Source organism: Polyodon spathula, chromosome 4 (genome assembly GCF_017654505.1).
Source record: "Polyodon spathula isolate WHYD16114869_AA chromosome 4, ASM1765450v1, whole genome shotgun sequence".
Classification (NCBI taxonomy): Eukaryota; Metazoa; Chordata; class Actinopteri; order Acipenseriformes; family Polyodontidae; genus Polyodon; species Polyodon spathula.
The window spans coordinates 58,109,553-58,128,737 of NC_054537.1; the positions used below are offsets into that span (position 1 = coordinate 58,109,553).

The following is a 19,185-nucleotide window of genomic DNA, read 5'->3' on the forward strand; positions in this document are numbered from 1 at the left end:
CTGTTTGCACTATTTTCTTCCAGGTATGCTTTTAATAAACTGATATTTTCAACAAACACCTTTTTGTCTAATAGTTCTAATATAATCTATAGAGCTGTAAACGGCTACTGCTAAGAAGAAGAAGAAGAAGAAGAAGAAGAAGAAGAAGGTGGGAGTTATTAATATACATATTTGGCACCAACATCAAAGGAAGGCTTGCAGTAAGCATTGGATTGGACCCACATTGTGGTTAATAAATAGAATTGCACACAACAAGAAGGTTATGTTTCAAAGAAGATACAGTACTGTTTCAGGAACAGTCCTCTGTTAACATGTATATTAATTAACCCAGTGCCCGGTGCCAGCGTCACAATGTTGATGCTGCACACCCAGTTTACCACGGGGCCTACATGTTGCCATTTCGTAATGGCCGCAAAATGGGTCTTGTTCTAGATGCCTGCCATGATACTGGAAGGGATTCAGGCGACCAGCACGAACAAGCTGGTTAAGCAATCCACTTGCTGGTTGTGATGGTCAGTCCACGCCATCACAGCTAGGTCCGTCTGTCATCTTGGACTGAGTCATGTGGTGAGGTAACGCATGTTATTTCTCTTCCTTCTACACAGGACACTACAGGTCTGCACTCAGTTCTGGTGTGGGCAAAATATAACTGTTGCGTCTTACTTATGCATTCACCGAGCAAACCCTGTTCAAAAATGCCATCAAATTACCAATGGTATGTTATGTAATAACATGGCAATAACTGGGTGACTATCAATGGTTCCTGCTCTTACGTGCAACCACTGTGTAGTTACACATCAATGCTCTTGTAAACATGTTGTTGTTACCTGATGTAATTCCATTGTAACATCACTGTGCAGGCTTTCCACAGACATGTTAACTGTGTTTCACTTTTGTGAGTGTTATTTGTGGATTAAACCCAATGAATCTACTCACTACAAGTCAAACTAGACTTGATTAACAACATGCATTATAAATACAGAATAAGGGGATATTTACCTATTCTGGAGAGACAATCTGCAGTTCTTACTTAATTATTCCTGCTTTAACAAAGAGCTCTAAAATGCCTGTTTTTATGCAGCACTTACTTCATTACATCATTCCTCAACAACCCACATTGTTTTGCACCAGTCATTAAGTTTCATAATACTTCCTTAGTTTTAACATCTGCTTATCTTCAACATTCTGTTTGCTTTGTATCTTTATCATGTAAGCTAGCAAAATAATTCTGTTTCAAACCAGCATTAGAAGCTATAACCTTGCAGGTACAGAAACAGTTTACACTGTCCCCCTAAAACTCAGTACACTCTCTAAATATGTGAGTTTAAATCGTACACAAGATTATATATAAATGGTTCAAAATTTCTGTGTCTGCATCTGCTGGCTAACGCTGCTGCAAACATTTCAAACAGCCTTCACATACCATAGTCTATCTTCTCAGTGACTTTTCACAGACTTGCCTTTGTCTTAAGGAGGCCATAGAAAACTCTTTTTATTAACCCTATCCTAATACCACCTTAAGTTAAAAAAAATACACAGCATAACAACATTTTCTTATTTAACAGACACATTAAGTTTCCCACACTCACATGCAGGAAGCAGCTGAACACAAACAACCCCAGGCTTGTACTGTAATGTAGCTGTGTTCTCTCTCTGTTGATTACTCTCTCAAAGATGCTTCTGTTCTCCTGAGTCATGTTACAATATTTTTTTTTCCTTCCGGTCAACTTGTGGAGAAATGAACAGTCACTCCCTTAGAAAAGTTTACCATGGTACATCTGTACATTCATTTTGCAGTTTTCCCATGGTTATATACTATGCATTTACCACAGTTTACCATGATTGACCACGTTTATAAATATGCATCTGTCCATTGTACAAAGGGTTATGCAGGGAGAGAATTAGAAACCTCACTAAATGTTGTTCAAAAGCAGTCACCATCAACATCATTTTGACTCAAAGTCTGTTCATCCTTTCACACTTTCCACTCAAAGCTTTTTTCTTGTCATAACCATCATGAACAATTTACTTTTGCTAAATGAAGAAGACAAAAACAAGCAAATGGTAGCCCTCATCAACCTGGCATCCCTGCAGGCCACTAGAAGCAGGCTTGACTCAAACCTGACCAGGTGATATTTGGGCACAACCTGTAGTAGTCGGACAGTTGGGTCAAAGAATTGACAAGCATCACAGAATAAAAAATTAACCCATCTGTCAGAGAGAGAGAGAGAGCGATTTAGCCCTGGCACTGCTTCACTCTTATTGGATTATCACAGCCTCTATGTAGAAGATGCACTATGTGTGAAAAGCCACTCAGGCAGTGTGTATTAATAGCTCAGCTGTGAGCCTGAGAGTGGAGCGAGCAGATGGAGAGATCAGAGCAACCTACCTACATTATGAGAAGTGTGCTTCATTGAGACATCCTACCTTCCCTACAGGGAGCGCACTTCAGGGGCACCCTAGTCTACGAGAAGTGCGCTTCATTGCGTCTTTAACTCCTATTTTTGGAAAGGAGAAAAACGTCTTTTGACTTGAAGCAGTGTAATAGAAGGTCTCTTAAGCACTCTTAAATTGTTTGTTTCTCAGTTTTATACATTACTTCAATTTTAATTTTTCAAAAAACAGGAGTTAAAGACTGCAGTAAATGCAGTGAAAATATAGTCCCCTACATTTTAATTTTCATAACATTGCTGTTTTTTTTTAACACAGAAATGTGCAGTGATTACAGAGCAGGAAGAAGATAGGAGTGGAGTCTGAAGAGCTCACTGCTGTCTCCAATTAGCACCTGTGATACAGTATTTACTGCTTGCCAGTTTGGGCCCAACTACTGCTGTGACTCGAATCTCATAGAGGTTAAAGGGGGGAACAGTGCAATGAGATGAGGTTAAAAAATTCTATAGCCAAGCCTGGATAAGCCTGGTTAGATGCTCGCTTTCAGGGTACATGGTTGACAGGCAGCCTCCTCCTTGTCAAGCCAGGTGGTCCTCCTCCCTGTCACACCAGGCAGGCCTCTCACACAGACAAAAAGGAGACTGCAGCACCTCACCTGACAGGGCTAAAGTGGGTTGACGGGTCCAGGGTCGAAGCAATGACACACAGTTAAACTCATACAGAATAACACGCATTCCATGATATTCAAAGTTATGCTTGCTTACACCGATACACAGGCACTACCTAAGGTGTGGAAAGATTATTATTTTCTGTTTTACATTTGATTCTTTGACAAAGTATATCTGGCCTGATTTATCGATGTCTGTAATCCATATTGAAGTTACTAAAAGAAAAATTTGTAATTTATGAACATAAAAGTAATGTCTTAATAGTTTTGCAACATAAACAGTTTTCTTTTCATTTCAAGAAGTCAGATCATTTTGTAACTTTTAGAAAAAATTGGCTAAACATTTTCTCAGTTTCTTTGATGTTATAAGAAGTATCACTGAAAGTCTTAGAACTGAATGTTCAAAGCTACAGGCCCGCCAGGAGTTACAATACTCATGAGGTCATTTTGTGCTTTTAATCTCTCCAATTATTGATTGTATACAGCCGCTTGAGGCATTCCATTATGTGAAGTTTAATGTTCCTGTTCCTCCTCACAAAAAAAAAACTAAAAAAAAAAACTTTCAATTCAGTTGTCTTTTGTATGATTTACCTGGTGTATACTGTGCTTTAAATAAAATTCAACAGTGCTGATGACATAAAAGAGGTTACATCATATGCAGGGCCGCAAAGTGCAGCTAACTACTCAAACTGTGAAATGATTTCTGATGTAATACGAGACACCCTACACACGATTGGAGCTACTATTAAACATAAAAAAGAGTGAAGGGCTCTCTGGCACTCACACTCTCCAGAGGCAGGCTCTTCAGCAGTTTGAAGTTCTTGCGCGGCTCCAGTTTGTACAAGTGCCTGTCTGTGAGAAGCAGAGCCCGGTCCTTACTCTTATTGAAGCGGTTCACCTGGGGAGCAGAGTCACAGAGCAGTGGGATGAGAGCGATGACAATGCTGGGTAGTGAATGTGGGGCTAATTCGGTGTAGTTGGTAAGGGTGTAGTCTAGAGAGCTGGCAGTCTAGTCTAGAAGGTGAGTGTAGTCTAGTGAGGCGACAGTCTAGCCTAGAGGGTACGGCTATAGTCTAGATAATAATGGTGTAGTTTAGTGATTATGTGCTATTAGTGCAGTATGCTATGGTGAAGATGGTAAAGGAACTTTCTAGTAAGGGTGTAATCTAGATGTTAAAGGTATAGTTCAGTGAATGCAGTTTGTATGGGTGTTGTCTAATGCAGTGGTAGTGCAATACCATGTTCATACCTTGCGGATCAGGCAGGAGAAGAGAACAGTGTTGTACTTGTCTTTGCTTTTCAGCTCCTTCGCCACCTTCACAAACTGTGTGCACATCTGTGTGTTCTCCTTCGCCTGGCAAAACAAGCAAACAATAATTAATATACTGGTGGTGCGCTGCTGGTGCAGACTGGTCTAGGCTCAGCTTTATTTATTTTTCAGTACAAGACAGTGAAACAATAGAATTAGTTTTCCTTGGGTAGTCTATAAAGTTAGTGCTGAAAGACATAAGGCATACAGTAATAGGACATGGGTGAGGGGGGATCCTTGTGTAAAAGCTGCACAGACCAGGCATTGTGGAGGGGCTGTTTGAGCATGTCCACAACCTGTGTGCAATTTGATTGACCGGATATGTATAATTAAGGGCGAGCAGTCAATTTGATCCAGAATGGAGTGCCAGCTTCTGCATCCGGAGTTTCTCTTTCTAATGGCCTGGCCTTGGCATTGCATTAAACAATTTAAATACAGTACTGAACTGGACAAAATAAAACCTTCAACTGCTTTCAATTGAAATGCTGCCTTCAGCCTGAAAGCCTTTTACAGAACCACCAGCGGAGAGCGGAACTTGAGACCTGAGGTTATGAATGGACTGGGAATGTTGGTACCCATCTGCGAGGGGGAAAAAAGCTCCTGCTGTTCTGGGAAGATAAATTGATAATAAGAAACTTGTGATGTTGCTTTATCACTCTCTCTCTCTCTCCCTTTATGTCTCTCTCTCCCTCTCAACAATGGCTTCTTTCAGTAATAAAGGCTGAAAGAAGACTGGGGGAAGTAAAAAAGAGAGCCAGCAAAGTAGTGTCCAAGAAATCAGGAGAATGCCTTTACTTGGAGCTGCACTATTGATTTGTATGGGTTCAATATCAAAGATGCAAATATATATATATATATATATATATATATATATATATATATATATATAAAAATATATATATAACGCCACATCACAGTAGTGTCCTGGCCAAAGCTGGTCTACGCCTTTCAAATATTAAACCCATACACAGGAACTGTGCGGCAACTACCTCTGACACTGGATCTGGAGACAGCGGGGCTTCTCCCTCTGACACTGGATCTGGAGACAGCGGGGCTTCTCCCTCTGACACTGGATCTGGAGACAGCAAGGCTTCTCCCTCTGACACTGGATCTGGAGACAGCGGGGCTTCTCCCTCTGACACTGGATCTGGAGACAGCGGGGCTTCTCCCTCTGACACTGGATCTGGAGACAGCGGGGCTTCTCCCTCTGACACTGGATCTGGAGACAGCGGGGCTTCTCCCTCTGACACTGGATCTGGAGACAGCGGGGCTTCTCCCTCTGACACTGGATCTGGAGACAGCGGGGCTTCTCCCTCTGACACTGGATCTGGAGACAGCAAGGCTTCTCCCTCTGACACTGGATCTGGAGACAGCGGGGCTTCTCCCTCTGACACTGGATCTGGAGACAGCGGGGCTTCTCCCTCTGACACTGGATCTGGAGACAGCAAGGCTTCTCCCTCTGACACTGGATCTGGAGAGAGCAGGGCTTCTCCCTCTGACACTGGATCTGGAGATAGCAGGGCATCTCCCTCTGACACTGGATCTGGAGAGAGCAAGGCTTCTCCTTCTGACACTGGATCTGGAGACAGCGGGGCCTCTCCCTGACACTGGATCTGGAGACTGCAAGGCTTCTCCTTCTGACACTGGATCTGGAGACAGCAGGCTTTCTGCAACTGGCTCTGCACACAGCAGCAGCTCCTGTCTCTCTGGCTTTGTTTTAGGCAATCTTGCCATCCACATCCAAACTCTTCAGAGTTTACACCAATATGACAGGAAATCATGGCAGTCTCTCCAGTGGTAGGTCTGTTCTTTTTCTTTGGCAGCAGCAACTCTGGTTCCGGTGGCAGCAACGTATTTAGAGTATTTATTGTTTTCCCTACAGTTCCATACTGGGTCAGTAGGGGGCACTATCACACTTCCTGACACCACGTGTGGCGTAGCATCCCTTCCAAGACTGGTCTGCTCTCTTGAAATAATAGATCCAGACACAGGAACTGCAGTTTAGTGCCTTCTGTGCACTTTTATTAACGCAAATAAACAAAACAAGCCTAACTCCACCAATGAGAGCTACTAAACTTTTCCCAGTCCTAAACTATAAAACTGGATGGCTAAGCCACTTACTGAGCTATACATTACTTGCTCACAAGACAAGTTATACACAATAATATTACCTTTTTCTTCAGGTTCAAAGAAATTGGCTATACGAAGGACTCAGGCAGGCCTCACACAGGCCTTTATTTACCCACGGCGTAGGTCTCGCCACAGGCCTAAGCCTTCACACAGACAACTAACCAACATTTTGACCTTCTTATATACACCTGCCTGCCTAAATTACAGGCAGGTGTCCTTTGTTATTGGCTTAACCCTTTCCAGGCCTATGTGGGACCACGTCCGACATTACAATTTTCCCTTTCTAGTCTGATCATCAAAAAGATGTAAAGCACAGGTCTCTATCATTTTTTCTCTGGAAAAAGATGAGAAAACCTCAGATAGGAGCCAAATGAAATGGAAAAAGGGCCTATCTGATAGCCCCATGCACTACAGATATAACATGGACATAATCAAAGGAGACAGCTGCTTCTGCATCCAGTGCTCAAAGAATATCACGGACATTTGCAGAGCTTTTTGAGATGTTATAGTAATAAAATAATGACTTGGATCGCATTATTGAGGATTAGGAGAGGATTTATCAGTATGCACATCTATAAAGAGGTATGTGAAAAATACAGTAAACAAGGGGTGAGGCTTGGCTGGAGATACAGTACTGAGTGTCCTTTTGCGATTCAGTGCCTTTTAAACCCGTTTTACTCTAAAAAGGAAAATATTTTAAACAGCGCGTGTAAAATAAACAGCGTGTGTGAAAATAAATTGGACCTGACGCACCCGACAAGCGCTGAATAAATGGACCGCAAAGGGTTAATAATCAGCCTGGGGCATTCTGGAGGATGTAGTTCTGTATCTTCCTCTAAAACCCAAGGACTACACCTTTCCACCCACTGCTGTTCCACAATATATATTTTATTGACCATACAGAATTAAACAAAAAGTTTATTGTAGATCTTGGTAATCTGTAACTCCAGTTGGTAACTGCCATAAGAAAACTTCAAGTACAGTGGGGCAAAGCATTGTACCACTACATACCAACTGAAGAGTACACTTTTCTTTGCTAATTTTTCATTTTGTGATTGCCTTAATAACACTGATCACAGAGCAGCTATCACTGCATAAACGTGGCGATCACTACAATACAGATGAGCTCTGCTTCAGTCTCCCTTACTCCACTCCCTCTCTTCACCTCTCATCCTCTCCTCTCATCCCTTATTTTATCATCTATTGTCCTCTTTCATCCCCTCTCCTGTCTCTCTCTCCTCTCATCTCCTATTTTATCATCTATTGTCCTCTTTCATCCTCTCTCTCTACTCTCTCTCCTCTCCAAATGTTCAAGATGGTAACATAGTTTTTATTTTTCCAGTCAAGCTTTTTTTCTAACAAACAGTAATTACTTATATGGCTGTCCAATTCTCTTTAGTATTGCTAGAAAAACAATCCCAGGTAAAATGAAGTTGGGAATGTAGGCAGGAGTGTGACTCCAACAGGCTTTCGAGGGCAGACTCTGAATCTCACTGGATGTCTGATTAATGGAATATGAAATACCTGGTTGGGGTCACGAACACTACGATTATACACAGCCTGCCCCCCAATCTCTTTCTATTCTATAAAGTGTACTGCACAGATTGGCCACAGCAGCCACTAGTGGGTCATCCTGTGGTACTGCAGCTCTGTGAGTGTGTAAGTGCTTGATACAGATGGCCTGGGCTGCAGACTGGCTGTGTGGAGGCAGTAGCTTTTCTGTCATCCACTCATCCTCCCTACATCTAAGAAGTACTTCCTTTCACTGTCTGTAAACATTCTTTGGACAGTGTTAACACCGCTTTACATATCTGTATCTGCAGTACTATTTAAACCCTTCACATCGCATCCTTCTTGCTGACCATGCTGCTCTGTACCCTATTGACGGTGCTATGGGAGTGGTCTGTGTTTTTGGGTGGAAGCGTCTTGATCTCTGCAGACCACAGCTGCAGGGAGTGAGTAAGGGTGAATGAGTGGGGGTGAATGAAGGTGTATGTCAGTGTGTACTCACACTGGAAAGGTAGTCTCGCTCCCAGGTCCTGCTGTAGCCCCAGTCCAGTCGCTCCCCTCTCAGAACCTCCATGGCCGCCACCTTGGCGCGCACCTCCGGCATGTGGGAGGGGGGGATGTTCTTGATGATCTGACGAGCCCGCCACCTTGGGAGGAGGGGCGGTGAGAGCTTCCATTAAATTTACTCTACGCAGTTATGCATTTTACACAGCTACAGTAGAGAGATCCAGACAGCACAGGAGTGAAAAAATATAATGACCAATATAATGAAAAAATATAATGAAATATTGACCAGTACTGACCAGGCTTGGCACTGCTGCTGCTGCTTAGCTCACTTGTGATTGATTTGGGAAATAGAGACAGACACAAGAAGTACTGCAATAGCATGTGGGTGTCTATTCCATCAGACAGGCAGAGGAGGGGAGGGAGGGTGGGGTAGCAGAACAGCTGGTAGTCTATTCCTGACAGACAGACAGGCAGACAGGCAGACGGAGCGATTAGGTGTGTACCTGCGGAACAGGTACTTGGTGTTCTCATGGAACTGCAGCAGCACGGCCGGGGGAGTGGGCCACTCGATGCTCTTGCCGTAGTCACTCATGTTGCGCACGTTGGCAAACCTCTTCTCCACCTCTCTGAAGTGAGCCTTTACCTTGTGCCGCTTGAAGCAGCTCATGATGCAGTAGACTGCCCGCATCCCACGGCAACGCTTCCGGGCCAGGGCTCCACGCCACACCTGAGAAACAACACAGCACATCAGCATTGCCTGTCTGTGACTACCTGCTCCCAGTCCAGCCTGACTACCAGAGACATAATTAGGCAGTGGGGGGCAGGGAGGGAGGCAGTGTGGTCTAGTGGTTAGAGCTAAGGGGATGGGATTCAGTGTGGTCTAGTGGTTAGAGCTTTGTGGCAGAAAGACAGTGTGGCCTAGTGGTTAGAGCTGAAGGGCTGGGAGGCATTGTGGTCTAGTGGTTAGAGCTGAGGGGCTGGGAGGCAATGTGGTCTAGTGATTAGAGCTGAGGGGCTGGGAGACTGTGAGGTCTAGCAGTTAGAGCTGAGGGACTGGGAGGCAGTGTGGTCCAATGTTTAGAGCTAAAGGAACTGTGAGGCAGCATGGTCTACTTGTTACAGCCGAGTGACGGAGGTGGGGACAGGGGGGGAGGGGTAAATGGAAGATGGAATGAAGCCCCCCTACCTTCTGCAGGAAGAGGACTATGATGGGGATGAGGGCTGCTCTCTCACTCTCCAGAGTGAAGAGGGTCTGGGGTGTGCGCAGAAACACCTTGGAGAGCCCGTATGCCACGTCACCCTGGAAGTCATGCTGTGTGATGATGGCCTCCACAGCCTCCCGGTCGGTCTCCATCAGGTGATTGGGCCAGGTGTACTCACAGGTCATCTTGTACCTGACAGGCAGAGACACAGGGTTGATATTTCAAACCAAAGTGAATTATGTGATCTTGAAATGATTCATTTTTACTCAGATTTTTTCCTGTTCTCAATGAGCCTCCGTAAATATGAGATGAGACATGATTGTTTAGAACCTGCTGTTTGTAATGCACTAGAGGACTGGTTTTGTATAAAAGTATAAACACCAGTTCACGAGGAATATGCGCCAAGCTGAATCTTGTGCACCTGCAGAACTATACCAAACCATTCAATATGCAGCCAGGAACTGTGTGGGAGTATTTGGATGCTGACTTTTCTTTAGCACTTAGCCCCTGGCTTTATATTCTAATATTGTACAAACTAATTGTTACACCCTATGATTTGAAACCCATAACATTAGACAAAACAGAAATAAGACATAAGTAACATGATGACTGCAAACCATTCTGTACCCTCACCTGCATGGCATGCCATGGACTCCTCATTACCTAGATTAATGATTCTGAAACAGATCATGGATCACCACAACATGAACGTCAAGGATAAACTAAGAACGTTTCTTTAAGAACAAAGTATTAAAGAGCTGGTAGCTTCAAATGACATTTTCTTAGATCTTGTCAGTTCCCTTACCTTTCTTGGATGTTTGAATTCCTTCCAAGTTATTATTATTGCTATAACTTTTTTTTTTTTAATGTAATTATACAGAATCTTAATTTATGCAGTATTTAACTCAGTCAAAGCATCTTAACACAGTATTTGAATAACCGCAACTAAAAGCTCTCCATTGCAAACTTCGTAATTGACCATTAATGTAAAAACACTTGATGAAGCCTTGAGGTGACCTTGTTGCCCAGTTCCTGTTACATTTACACTGCAATTTTGTAGTTTTCCCATGCTTTTTGCCCATTTTTATACTTTGCAATTACCATACTTTACCAAGGTTTGCCATACCTATCTGGTCTTTGCCTTTCAAACCAATGCTTCACCTTTCTTTCGTTATTAGACTGCTTTTACTATGGTAAGCTCTTATAAAGTAAGCTCTGTACACCCAGCACTGAGGCACTCACCGCTGCAGGAACCTGGCGTAGGGCTGCCTGTATGCAAAGCCAGCCCGTCGCACCCTCACGTTCTCCAGCAGACCCAGGTACTCCACCTGGTGCCGACAGCGCTGCTCATCAAACTGAACTGGAGACTTCACCTCGTTGGGCTTGATGCAGCGTACATAGTAGGGCTCCTGTGATGGGCAGACAGGATACCAGGGGTACAACAAACTGCAGAGTGCTAGGGGCCACGTATTCCTAAGTAAATTTCCGGAAAGCCTGACACAAGGTTGGATTCCATAAATCTTCCCTGTCGTGCACTTCCATACACTGATAGGTCTCACAAGCTAGTAAACCGAGAACTTTCCTTAACCTAGTGTATTCCCAGATACTGTAGCATCTTTCAAAATGAAAATAAATACTTATTTGCTGTGACATGTGTTATTTTGAAATCTACATTTTGAGAAACGCCTTGGGCTTTGGATGTTATTTCTTAAATAATTCAGAAGGTAAAAATGAGAACTGGGTGTAGGAAATTCAAAATATGTCAGGATGAGCTGCCAGGCAGTGAAGAAGCTTTCAGGACAGCCTGCTTCCAACCAAACACATTGAGGGGAAAACCTATGATGTAGAACCCTGCTCTTTAACAAAGGGTCTGTATTGCAACTGGATACACACCAGTGTTTATTCTGATATCAATAAATATTATGTTTGAAATCTTGCAATTGAGCTAAACAATAGTGGATCCAAATATAGCCATTGTTTAAATATTAAAATTGTGCAAAGCCCTGCATTTCACTTCCTTTCAAAGACAAAACTACACTAAAGAGAATTAGAGACACACTGTGATTGAAGTTGGTTTTCCCCAAGACAATGACAGTGTTCAGGTCGGTGTTTAACCCATTGAGTAGACCCCTTGTGTACCTCATGAATTTTATACTGAACACCAAAGGCCTTGATTAGAAGCTTGGTCATCAACAACAGTTCTATGCTCTAATGTGCGCAGCTTCCACTGCTCCAGAGCTGCCAAATGAGAGCATGGCAGGGAGGGAGTTAAAGGCAGCAGCACGGAATCAAGGATCTTTCAAGGTGCCTCGTCTCCCCTCTTTCACTGTTGGCCCAGAAACAGGAATAGAACATGGAACGAGAGAGGGAGAGGGGGAGGGAGATGGGGGTGAAAGAATAGAGAGGGGAGGGGGAGAAGAGACATAGGGGAGGAGGGAGGAGCAAGCGACCTGCTTCTTATCCACTCTGGGGCTGTTCCATTAATAAGAGTTGAAGACAGGGCGACTGGGAATTCACAGCGAAGCCACAGAAATATGATAAATCTAGGCTCCAGGTAAGCTGCTGCTGCCAGTGCTGTGAATGTAGATAATTCAAGGAGACACACAAACTTTAAAAAAGGGCAAAGCAGGATTTATCGAAGAGATCATGCAAGCACAATCCGACCTGTCAAGTGCAGCACAACACTTGTGTGCCCAGCTGCACTCTCTGTGCCTTACTCCTTTACCACAGTAGATTTGCATGGTGATTTTGTAGTTTTCCCATGCTTTCCCTTGGTTATACTATGCATTACCATAGTTTACTATGCTTTTTCATGTGCTTTACCATATCTATCTGGGCTTAACAATGCTAACCATACTTTACAAAGCTTCACTATGCTTTACAGCACCTAGCTATGCTTTTACCACAAATACATACACATTCTGTATTTCACCACTAGGTTCAGTTAATATGTTCCAGTAAGCTTGACGCTCTCCCTATGTCTTAGATTTAGTTTTAAAAAATTCCTTAACACCTTTTCATTTAGTTTCAGTTGTTGTAGCTGTGGGTGTAATGTGGGCAGGGGACCCCAGAGAATGTTCCAGGCCCCAGAGAAAGTTCCTTGTGGGAACGCTGAGGCCTGCCATGTAAAATATTTGTGTTAGTGTGTGTGTGTGTGTGTGTAAGCCTGTGCAGTGTAAGTGTCTGTGTGTCTGGGAGTTGAGCTTGATGTTGGAGTTGAGGCTCACCTTACAGGCCAGGTTCTCCACTAAAGAGATCATGGAGTTCTTGAAGAGGACGGCAGCGGTCAGCGGGCGCTTGGTCACCTCAGTGATGCTCAGCTGACCCTCCGGCCACATCTCCTGCAGCACCGGGTCCAAGCTGTGTGGGAGAGGGAGAGAGAGGTGGAGAGTGAGCACATAGTTAGGACTGGACTAGCGCAGGACTGAGAGAGAAGACAGACTCCAAGGTTCCTTAATCTTGGGTCAATACCCCACAGGGGTGATAGCTTTAACCTTTAATGTGTTGCACAGAGTGGGTCTGGTACACATTGGGCACAGGGGTCCAGATAGAGGGTAACATGGGTCATGATATGGCAGCATGGTGCTGCTATGGAACAACTGTTACCACTCTGGGACTGTGCTGCCAATAGCTTGTACTGTGATGATGACAATGAAATGCAATCACTCTCCACTAGGTCTCCATTCAATGCTATGGTATTGAATGATCCTGTCGACTGGACTCAGAATAAAAACAAAGAAGAGTTCCACAGGAGCTCAACTAATGACATAATCCAAAACTCAGCACTCAACTCATCTGCTACATGTTGGGTCCTGCCCAACCTTACACGTTCCTTGAGTTCCAGAATCCTCTCCGTGCTCCACGCTGCAACAGTGATTGGAGCTGCTCTTGTGTACCCACTGCCCCCTAGTGGGGAACCATTGCATTGCCATTGTAGTGGTCCTGCTTGCCTACATTGCCATTGAAGCTGGTCTGGTACTGCTCTTAAGGAACAAAGCAGATGAGAACCTGTGTGTGTGTGTGTGTGTGTGTGTGTGTGTGTGTGTGTGTGTGTGTGTGTGTGTGTGTGTGTGTCTGTCTGAGTGTGTGTGTCCGTGTGAATGTACAGGTAGCGGACAAACAAATGGAAACAGCAATGTAAAGTCACTTAATAGAGTGTTGGGCCACCATGTGCGGCCAGTACGGCCTGTATGCGCCATGGCATAAAGTCTACCAGCCTCTGGAATTCTGCAGGAAGGATGCGGCGCCATTCTTCCACAAGAAAGTAAATCAACTCACGCCTAGTTGATGAAGGTGGAAAACGTTGTCTCAAGCATCGTTCAAGACTATCCCATAAATGCTCAAATGGGTTCAGATCTGATGACTGAGAAGGCCATGACAAATGAATAACATCAGTGTCATGCTCATCAAACCATTGGGCGACCACACATGCTCTGTGAATGGGGGCATTGTCATCCTGGAAGACACCCCCCCAGCAGAAGGAAATGCTGCAACATGGGGTAAAGATGATCACTCAGTACCACTGAGTAGTGATTAGCACTGACCTTGCCTTCTAAGGGAATGAGTGCACGCAAACCATGCCAGGAAAATGTGCCCCACAACATTAAGGAACCACCAGAACCCTTCACTGTATGATTCAAGCACTCAGGGCTGCAGAGTTCTTTAGGTTGGCTCCACACGTGCACTCGTCCATTTGTTGAGAACATAGTGAAGGATGATTAATCTGACCATATCACATTTCTCCACTGCTCGGTAGTTAACTGCCTGTGCTCTTTGCACCACTGGACTCGCAGACGTGCATTGCCAGGTGTGATGAGAGTTTTGTGCATTGCAACCCGACAATGGTATCCCGCTCTGTGGAGTTCTCAGCAGGCTGTTTTTGATAAAACTGGCTGCTTGCGCCCAAGGTTGAAATTTGCAGTCAATTGATCTGCAATTGCTTGCCCGTTTTGCCTTGCACTTCGAATTAATGCACATATATCACGATCCTCGAGTATGCGCTTCCACCCCACTGTTGCCCTTTGCTGATGATGTCTTTCCCTTGGAGTTCCATGTCGACATCACCTTAGACACCGTTGCTCGTGAAACATCGACAAGTTTAGCTGTCTTGGTCACTGAAGCTCCTGCCAAACATGCCCCAACAATCACCCCTCTTTCAAAGTCACTAAGGTCTTCTCTTGCAGCCATGCTAGCCATAATTATAGGCAACCAGGCCTGTCCAGCATTTTTATACATGACTAGGCATGCTGGGATGTTATTTGCTTAATTAACGCATGAGCCACACCTGTGTGGAAGCCCTTGCTTTCAATATACTTGGTGTCCCTCATTTACCCAGCTGTTTCCATTTTTTTGTCCACTACCTGTATGTCTGTGTGAGTGTGTGTCTGTGCTAGTGTGTGTGTGCGAGTGAAGTGTGTGTGAGAGACAGAGAGACAAGAGCTCACAAATTGAAAGGTCGTGCTGGTCCTGAGGGTGCAGTGTATTTCTACCGTTAAGATTTCTAGAATAAGAAATATCTAGAAACCTGGCCTGCAAAGTTTGACCTGGAAAACAGCCAATCCTGTTCTAGCTCCGTAAAGTGACAATTATCTAACTGACACCTGGTTCTGTCCTACCTGCATGCAACATGAGACCCAGAACCAGGCACTGCCTACAATAACTACTTTAATAATGCTGCATATTTGTTAATGGTTAGTTAAGGCGTGCTAACCAAGTGTTTTTAAACCATTTGTTGAAGATTAAATTTCTCTGTATTTAGTGCTACTGGTTTTTTTTTTGTGTTCTCTTTTCCAGTGTTTATTTTTATACATTTCCCAGCTTTTTGTAGACGCCAAAAGTGTACCCTGAGGTCTGCTCAGCTGACATAACAACACCGCTGGGAATCATAGAACACACAATTCCTCTATTGCAGAAAACTGCACCTTGAACACAGCAGTAGAGTAGTTTTCTATACTGTTCTTTCATGTGCATAGGATAAAGACCTGTTTCTTTTTTATTTATTTTTTTAAATCAAACAGTTTCTTTCTGTTTCAAATCACATTCTGCGCTGTAGTCACATTGGTGATATACTGGTCCATAACACAGGATGTGGTCAAGTACCTTGAAAAGCCCCAGTGAGACTTTCCCGTTATAGAAGATGCTGTGATCAGAGGTGCGTGACACAGAGTGACAGAATGATGCCATCTCCAACTCTCTCTCTCTCTCTCTCTCTCTCTCTCTCTCTCTCTCTCTCTCTCTCTCTCTCTCTCCTTCATTAGAAAGAGCTGGAAAGCTTTGTTTTTACTAGTGTTGCTTTGAAAACATTTTGTACTTGAGTGTAACTAAAAGCTTTTAAACAATGTAGCTGTATAACTTGGACACGTTGAAAAAGAAAATCGTCTTCTAATCATTTTGCTCCATTTATACAAAATTATTTAAAACTGGGGTAAGTAAATTATAAGATGAGTAAGAAAAGTACAGCAGAAGAAATGTACGCCAATGTTAGAATTTTCAAATGGTGTCTGATTGTAGGAGATTACAGGGTAGTTAACCTTTTCAGTGCCTTCAATGAGAGGTGTCATCAATTGTACCGTCATGACTCCACATAGAAATATTGTGAAAAAATTAAGGTTTTAACAGTGTTTAATCTCCAACAAAACAAATGCAGTCTCTTTAAGAAACACACTGCCTCTATCTTCTTGTTTCTTCTGAGAGGTTGTAGCCAATCGGGTTTAATGGAAGTCTTAAAATACAGATGTACAGGTTAACTGCTATGGATCTGTGACAGAGAAAGAATGAATCTTGGTTATAAATCTCCCTCCCGACCTGTGAGGGCACTGTGTGGGAACAGAGTGCCCCGGATTGGATGGTCTGTACAATTCATTCCAAGGGAAAGGTGGAAGTTGGCCATCTAGAAAGGGGGCGGAGCTACAGTACACCAAGTCATCGTTGGAAGGGAAGCGATGTGGCAACCGCGGATTGGAGGAGAAAGTGGTTGCACTCGCTAACCAAGGGGGCGTGACTGATGGGTACAAAAGGGGACGTGGCTAGGTGATCTGTTCCTTTGTTATGGTTAAGAGCGAACCGCTAAAGGAGAACTGTAAACTTACTGAGAGTGTTTTGTTTATTTGTCTGTCTAATTCTACTTGTTTGTTCTGTGAGTGTTTTGTTTGTTTTTGTCATGTCTAAACATATTTGTTTGTTCTTGTTAGATGGCTAACACAACCCGTACCAAACCCAGACAACATTTCACAACTGTGCATGAACAGTTTTATGAAACAGTGCAATACACATGAAGTGTATTGCCTGGGATTATTCTTTGCGGTCGCCAGACCAGGACTATAAATAAACACTTCTGTTTGGATTGTGAACTTTGTTGTCTGTCTTCTGTTTTGAAATCATATCACCTCTACACCTGCACACTGCAAACCACTTTGCCACAGGGTCACATGAGGATCTTTTAACAGAGGTTTACTATGGCTTACCATGTTTTTGAATATCCTGTATAATACCTGTCTGGGCTTTACAACACTTATCTATGCCCTACCATGCTTTCTCTGCGCTTTATTACACTTACATATGCTGTTACTATAGAAAACATTTATATCTCATTCTATCAGAGTGTGAATGTGGCTCTGACCTGTTATACATGAAGCGCTTGAAGTCTTGGAAGAGAGGGTCCTTGTTCTTGTCGAGGAATCCCTCCACGCTGTACCTGCAAAGACGAACAGAGAGAGGCGCAGTCAGTCAGATGCTTCACTGCTATGAGTCTGACACGTTTTATTTACAACAGAGCGTTGGGTTAAAGAGCCATGCCGACAACCAGAAGGGTCTTAAAAAGCCTGAAAACCACCAGCACAAATTGAATAAAATGTAACCTCAGTTGGGTGTCATTTGCCAAAACTGACTGGCTAAACAGCAGCAAAGAAATTAAAAAGGATTTTTTTTTTTACAAATTAAAGTAGGCCACTCCTTTAGTCGTCCTTTGTGTTAAACAAATTTTTATACTGTATCATCTGCCAAAGAAAACCAATTGTTCTTGTATTCTTTGGAACTCATTGACATTAATGAGATAGTTCACCTCTATATTCAAAAAGCCATATTGTGATGCTCAATGAGCCTTGGGCAAGAGCCGTCAGCAGAACAGCCCTGATTTATAAGTTTACTGAGACGCAACCCAGTAAAAGAGTTGTCATTTGTACGTACAGACAAGGGAAGTAAGGAAAAGAATACCAAGCTTGGTAATAGTACACACAGTAAAGAACAGGGGTGTGTAATTCATATTGCGTGGTAAAAGGAGGTCAAAGTATGGTACAGCTGTAACATGTCTGACATGACACTTTTAGAAAGTATTCCTGTAAAATCTCAAAAACATGCCAAGGTAGGATACGATTTGAGCCAAACCCTAAATACTGCCTGGTGAATGCAATGCATCAAACTGCCCCTGTACTGAATAGCAGCCATTCCAGCAAACGTAATAGAAACACTTGCTACATGTGCCACACACTTTTGTTAAATGTCTGTTAAAAAACTGTCTCTGCTTGACTGATTTATGTGTTGTGTCCCTGGAATGTTTTCATATATTTTTTAATATATTAAATATATTTAATATATAAAAGCTGCATCTCCCTTTTGCAAGTCGGTTTCAGTCATTAGGGGCACAACAGCAGATGTGATTTTGGTAGGTAGGTGCTTCTCTCTCTTCAATTACTGACAGGGCCTTTCTTGAGAATAAGCATTGCTGCAAATTTCCCTGAAAGAATTAGTGGTAAACTGTCTGCATTTCCATCTTAATCAAATCTTAAAAACACTGATCATATTTGGCATCTACTGTATACTATATTCAGTTTGCCAGGAGGTGGAACTGTGTTCTGTTAAAATCCAAGTCAAAGAAACCACAATTACACTATTAGACCCTGACAGAGTGCTGTGGTAGACAGACAGACAGGAGTTTCCCATCAGGCAGGTTATCTAGCTGGGAGGCAGTGCTAGCTGGAGCTACACAAAGTAGGACACAGGTGTGAAAATAGAAAAAAGTTGAATTTTGAATTGAAGTGAATTATATCTTTAAAGACTTTGTTTAAGTCCACTTGCCAGATGATTCAAGTGCTATATTGAATTGTGTTCTGCAGTGAATGTGTATGAAAGTATGACATTTTATGGGGAAAATATATAAATAGAAATATGTTTAAAAAAAAACAAACATCCAGATTAAGGTTCAAAGTCTTGGTATTCTGTTTGTTAAGATTTGATATTAAACTTTGCCTATTGTCTCAGCCAATCAGATTCCAGAATGTGTATTTATCCCACAGGTTGACCCCTCTAAAGGCTAACAGATCTTTAGAAATTCACTTCACACAGTGACATCAATTACAACCAACCTGAGTAATCGAGATCAAAATAAAAAAAAAAATACCCATTAAAAAATACCCTCCGTGCTATCATAACCTGCAGCTAATTGCCCTTTCCTTTTGCAGAGTTCCTTGTCTATG

The 19,185-nt window shown here is 43.1% G+C and overlaps 1 protein-coding gene across 3 annotated transcripts in view; it reads right to left on the bottom strand.

The window, feature by feature from the left end:
* myo1g (myosin IG) overlaps nt 1-19,185 on the bottom strand; it is an 87,208-nt gene that overhangs the window by 21,511 nt on the left and 46,512 nt on the right. For 2 of the 3 annotated variants that reach the window (XR_005950127.1, XM_041248151.1), the window contains exons 13-21: nt 17,334-17,408; nt 12,943-13,075; nt 10,958-11,124; nt 9,700-9,907; nt 9,017-9,240; nt 8,509-8,653; nt 4,308-4,412; nt 3,843-3,956; nt 1,590-1,727 (exon numbers count right to left, since the gene is read on the bottom strand). Coding sequence is in view for 2 of the 3 variants with exons in the window: in XM_041248151.1 (XP_041104085.1) it covers nt 1,590-1,727; nt 3,843-3,956; nt 4,308-4,412; nt 8,509-8,653; nt 9,017-9,240; nt 9,700-9,907; nt 10,958-11,124; nt 12,943-13,075; nt 17,334-17,408 (1,309 nt within the window). In the remaining variant the exon portion in view is untranslated. The remainder of the gene's footprint in view (nt 1-1,589; nt 1,728-3,842; nt 3,957-4,307; nt 4,413-8,508; nt 8,654-9,016; nt 9,241-9,699; nt 9,908-10,957; nt 11,125-12,942; nt 13,076-17,333; nt 17,409-19,185) is intronic. The other variant, XM_041248152.1, reaches the window with a different exon arrangement.